We start from the raw sequence: 5,936 nt of genomic DNA, 5'->3' as shown, positions 1-5,936 counted from the left end.
GTCGTCATGCCCTGCTTTAATAATTAAACTAGATTCTCCATCCTTCGGATTCCCACCGTTCTCATCAATTTCTCCGTCAACATCTTCTCAGATTACACCTCCTTTCAATGTTATTTCAGATGTCTTAATAAAAGAATGTGGGTTTCTTCCTCGCAAGTGGCAGCTGTCATGGGAAGAGAACGCCAGTTATTGCGGAAAAATTCGGACAACACTGCTAGATAAGCCATTCAGTTCCTGAAAGATTATGGATTCACTGAAGCCAAGCTTAAAGGTATAATTCTCAGAGGCGCAGTGTGAAGTTCGAAATCCAAAAACAATTGCCACATAAGCAAACCACCTCAAGATGCGGAACATATAAGGAAAATATATGAAAATTGAAAAGTCAAGCATCGATTTTTCACATAAATATATAATTCGATATCCATTTCCTCGGATGGAAAATCTATACATATCGACAAATAGTCGAGAATGACTGGAACACAATCATTATTATATATCATCATCTTCTCTAAATACACTTGATAACACAAAAAATCGATCACATATCGATTCAATATACAAAACAAAGTATTAATGTTAGAAATGACTCATATGAACATAACATCTTTTGTCAAAACTATGTTGACCTGCATGTCAAACATGAATGTATCATTAGTACATCATATAATATAAAGCATGTATAATCATAAATCATATAAAATTAACATGCCATCGAACCTTAGTGTCCATCTGCATGAAATCTCATCTACGAGCCATTGGAACAATGTCCATCCGCTATCTTGAGACGGAAGAGTGGTTCAGGCGCTTTAACCGCCCAACCATGGAGTGGTTAGCTCCCCGAGGTTCTCCGGATAAGAAGAACTACCCGACCCTGGCACGAGAAGGCTAGCAACTCAACACAATTGGATCGGAAGAATCTGGTGCAGCCTTTGTGCCTAATCTACTTACACATATGCCTAGTAGAAACATACACAAGGATGTGGAAGAGGGAAAATAATGTAAAATAACCAATGCTTTTCAATCATATGCATAAAATGTTTTACCAAGCTTGGCCAAGCTTCATGAACCAGTAAAATGTAAAAGACTGGTAGGTAAACTTCTAAGAAAAAATAATACATTTCCCATGAATTACCCTCCTCTTTGATTCCACATTTAGCCCCCATTCCTACTATACAAATAAATAAAAAACAAAAATCTTCTTGAATTACAACTCTTGATTTATTGTATAGCTTATCTACTTATTGATTAGTAAATCAATATAACTAATTATGTTAAACTACTCAATCAGCAAATTAAAATTAAAATTTAAAATAAAATTTTAGAGACTAGACGATAAGGGAGTCTCCACTAAAATCCTCTGTTGTACTTCGAAGTTAAATGTAAGAAAGAGCCTGTTTTTCCCCTAAGCATAGGTAAAATACATTTTCCCGCTTTAAGACAATATACTTCTCAGTCTTTCAACATTATATATATATATATAGGATGGTAGATTATGGTTCCACTGAATCTTTCACTGTAATTATCAAACAACTTAGCTAAATCAAGCTATACATTAACATACAATGGTCTTCTAGGTTCAGAAGTAATTTAGTTTAAATAAGGAGCATACTGTGCTAACAAAAAATAAAATAAAAATAAACATGCAACTGATACTTGTGTTTATTTCAAATCAACAACCAGCAATAAGACAAGTCCCTCTCTCATAATATTTACACAAACTAGAATCATTTTGGTCACTGAGAAAGTAACGCTGGTAATGGGCAGTCACAACCATATAGCGGAAAATCCTATCCATAACCAAAATGTGATACCCAACAACTTCAATTTTTTTAAAGATTTGGAGACACAAACACATACTACAGCAAGGTAATTGTTTCTAATATATAGTAGAAGGTGCTGAAATGTTGAAACGAATCTATTGTACCACCGTCTCCATAATGGAAAATGTTTATTTAGTTATTTTTATTTATTGTTGTTACTCATTCGATATATATATCTTTATATATATATATATAAAAGACAATCATTAAATTAAGCATGTGAAAGTATAAAGACATACAACCATTCAAAACTCATTACCAAGTTTTTACTAATTAACTTCTATTTGACCTTATACGTATGATTCCATTCATAGTAGATTTAAAACAAAATAGATTACCATACTTATAACAACAATTAGATGTAAACAGCAACTTCTTCTCAAATCCGAAAATAAAACAGATCATATTTACTATTCTATATAACCAAACAAAGAAAAAATATATGTTTATAACCTGTTCTATTATATCATTTATCTATACGGCTGAATAGTAACAGGAAACTCGTGGTTAAATAGAGAGTTGGATGTACACTATATCAAATTTAACAAAACCAAACATGAAAAATATACTTATATTCAATTGGAGTTATAATCGAAGATTTCTATCTACGAGTATAAACTTGACATTTAGTAATAGCATTCATATTTACACAGCCATGCAAGGATATCAAAATAAAAAACCTAGTTTGTTTGAGGTTAATGCAATGGTTCTCTCCACCATTCACTCTATCTCCAAACTAAAGTATTTACCCAGCTATCTCTTTTTTTTCTCTATCGGCCACCTCCTACTGCTCTTGTTTCCTTCTCTCTATTCCACCCGCTCCCTTGGAAAATCCGACCTCCCCTTCTTAACAGAAAAATCTCCTCTTGCATGCGTGCCGATTTCTTTAAAATCAGCCTTGCCTTATCTTTATTTCTATGTGTTTTCTCCCTTTTTTTTTTCCTCCCAAAAATGTCTGTCTTTCCTCTTCAAAAACGTCCTTTTCCCTAAGAAAAATAGCAAGTTTTATTTTATTTCTATAATGTTTTTAATCCCCTCAGCTACGTTGTGGAAGAATAGTGAATTTGGAAGTAATTTAGTTCATCTCTCCTAATTTGGAGTGTTAAATTCATTCCAATTAAAAATACAATGATTACGCACTTATTTAATCGTAATAAATTTCTCAACTAACCATTCCCATCATGACTGTAATTACTAAGGAAATAAATTAAGAGCGTAACACTTATTTTAAACTTATAATATTTCTAAGAAATAATATTTAATCATTCATTTTGTTTTCTTTTACGCCACGTTATCATAAACAAAACATTTAATCCATCTAGATTAATTTAAATTCAAAGAAAATGATTTAAATTCAAATAAAAACAACTAAGTATGTGGGTGTGTGCGACTACACCATACAAATTCCGGACCAACCCTACCAAGGAGCTAAACTCCTCTACCTCAACCACCCTTCCGCCTTCAGTACCTGCACACTCACAAACTCGACATCACCCAAATGTGTTAGTAATGTCATCATCTTAATAAATAATAGTATCTTAAATTCTAATTTTAAAACATCCAATCATACATTATCAGAGATAAACATATATATGAAATAACAATTTTAATCTTCATGTCAAAATCTCATAAGCTCAACATATTGCGACCATTCTAATGTTCATTAAATTAAATTATCCATCAAATAATTTCAACAATAAAAGTTTTTAAGTATTCAACAAGAGTCCTACATAGTCAAACATAGTCTTAGTCAAAAGGTCAGTCACATAATAAATCCATATAAAAAGTATGTCTAAATTTGAGTCATGACACCCAGGTATTCTTTTAGGCAAAGTGGATAGCGAGTGGAAGCCCAAACTAGAGTTTTTGCAAGAAATAGGGTTGACTACTCAAGATGTAGCACACATTTTGTTTTGCAGACCCAGATTTCTTAATTTGAGCTTGGAAAAGTGTCTAGTTCCTAGACTTCTCCATCTTGAAAGTCTATTTGGCTCTAAGGTCCATTTGTGCAAGGCTTTGAGAAGGGCGCCCGTGCTTTTGGCGAGTGATTTTGAGAAGCATGTGAAACCTAAAGTGGAGTACTTGAAGAATAGGATAGGCATTTCAGAAGGTTCAGCAACATTTTTGAGAGCCCTCTCTGTAGTTATAAACCTCAGTTTTGAAACCTTGGAAGTGAAAATTAAACATATGTTGAGTCTTGGTCTGGCAGAGGAGGAAATTGGTCGAACGCTTGAGACATATACTGAAGCACTTGTTCTTTCAACCAAGAAATTGAAGGCGAACGCTGATTTCTTGATACACACTGTAGGCCTTGAGCTCAAACTTGTTTTTTTGGAACCAAGACTTTTGGATTTAAGCGTAGATAAAAGGCTCAAACCTCGCTATGAAGTATATAAATCCCTGAAGACAAGTCCGCACGCGAGGGGTTCACCTAGTCTGACTCGTTTCTTTATGCTAAGTGAGCGAGAATTCTTCGCTAAGTTTAGCCAATACGGTACTCAAGTTAAGTCTAACGACTTACTATCTCCTAACGCAGGAGTTTTAGAGCAGTGACGGAAGTTTTCAAATAAAATTAACTCAGGTATTTCTTTCTTCAAGGGTTGGAGTCTGGGACGTGTTGGAGGTCTCTCAAACTCATCGCGGACAAGGTAATGTCTTGATTAAAAAGCAGAAAACAACAATAGGAAGACAAAAGAGAGGATTTAAAAGCATGGGGATTTGCGTTGAAAGGAGGGTATTTCAATCTCTTACTTTCTGTATTGATTTATCAGAACTGATTTTGCAAGTTTCATATTTCTTTAGTCAAAGTGTTTCTAGAGAAAATACTCAGTGTTGCAAAGCTGCTCCATTTAATCCTCCTTTGAGTATATGTAAAATAATCTACCCATGATACAAGGGATCGGTAGTAGAATGCTGTGTATGTTTATTTTACCAGAAAAGAAGCTAATCTCTTCTTCCCGTGTGGATAATTACGTCATACCTGGGATTCCCTTGCCGTTTGGCTATTTTAAGCTGTATGATTCAGTTGTTCAAGACTGCCTGGATTGGTTGCCCATTCAGTTGGGTCTGCATCAATTATTTTTCATATAGTTGAATGGAAATTCATATATCCCTACCAATGTAATAACATTCTACTGATAAATTGGCACGTGTTCGGAATATTTCTGCTCTAGATTGATGCAAAATGAATGGTCATTAAATGCCGCTTAGCTTCATTTGTTGTTTAGATTTCAGTTCACAGAGGAAGTTGACAATTCACTTCTTCTGCATAGCTTGGACTTTAACAATAAGCGTGATACTGGTAGCAGTCTATTTTGACTAAGCCTAATTGCAACCCTAATAGGCAAGTGCAGTTAAGATTCTTTTCCATGTTATACTTAAAATATGGCATTCATTGCAATCTAGTTAACTGTGGGTTTCTAGGCAATATGAAATTCCTCGTTTCACATGTGTATATGTTATCCTGCTTGCAACTAACAGTATAATTTGTAATGTGCAATATGCTTTCTATTTTATTGGATCTATTGTACAATGCACATAGCTTACGCCTATCATTTTCTCTCTAGATGATTAATATTGTTGTCTTTGAAACTACTTCAAAAGATGTTTCATATAGAATAGCTTTAGCTCACAATTAACCTTAGATTACTTTCATATTTCAACCTGTATAATTTAGAAATGGTTTTTAATGTTGCTGTGATTTGCATTGTTCAAGGGGCTTGCTGCATTTTATCTGCCAGTAATTTATATATTATTTTTATCCTAAGAGGCCCTAGTCTAATTCTTGCAAACAAATATGGTTCATATAAGTTCCTTGTTTTGTTTGGAATTCAGAACACTTACAGTTCATATTTTAAGTTTGACATTATTTGTTCATCTAGAAAGGATATGATCAGATAAGATGATTGACTTATACTCACGAGTTCTCACTTTTTAAACATTTATGTGGAAACAACAATCTGGTAAGGACAAGTATATAGAACACAGTTGTTTCTAGAGGAACATAATCAAAGTGCATTCACCGTCATTTATATTCTCACAATTTTCACCACTTTCTTCATTGTCACCATCTCGTTTCACCTCCTCCCTCCCCCTGCCCCCTCCTTATATCATTTC

The 5,936-nt window shown here is 33.9% G+C and overlaps 1 protein-coding gene across 1 annotated transcript; it reads left to right on the top strand.

Moving 5' to 3' along the window:
- The first annotated feature begins 763 nt into the window (after positions 1-763).
- On the top strand, positions 764-4,992 carry LOC149545949 (transcription termination factor MTERF8, chloroplastic-like). Its single transcript, XM_089793867.1, has 2 exons — positions 764-884; positions 3,637-4,992. Exons 1-2 carry the CDS (start codon positions 764-766, stop codon positions 4,371-4,373), a joined length of 858 nt encoding a protein of 285 aa, XP_089649993.1. The 3' UTR covers positions 4,374-4,992.
- The last annotated feature ends 944 nt before the right edge of the window (positions 4,993-5,936 follow it).

The sequence above is a fragment of the Cupressus sempervirens genome, chromosome 7 (genome assembly GCF_028749045.1).
Source record: "Cupressus sempervirens isolate cs-2001-9-10 chromosome 7, ASM2874904v1, whole genome shotgun sequence".
NCBI lineage: Eukaryota > Viridiplantae > Streptophyta > Pinopsida > Cupressales > Cupressaceae > Cupressus > Cupressus sempervirens.
Note: the sequence above shows the minus strand (reverse complement) of the source record. Positions and strands in the feature narration are given on the sequence as shown.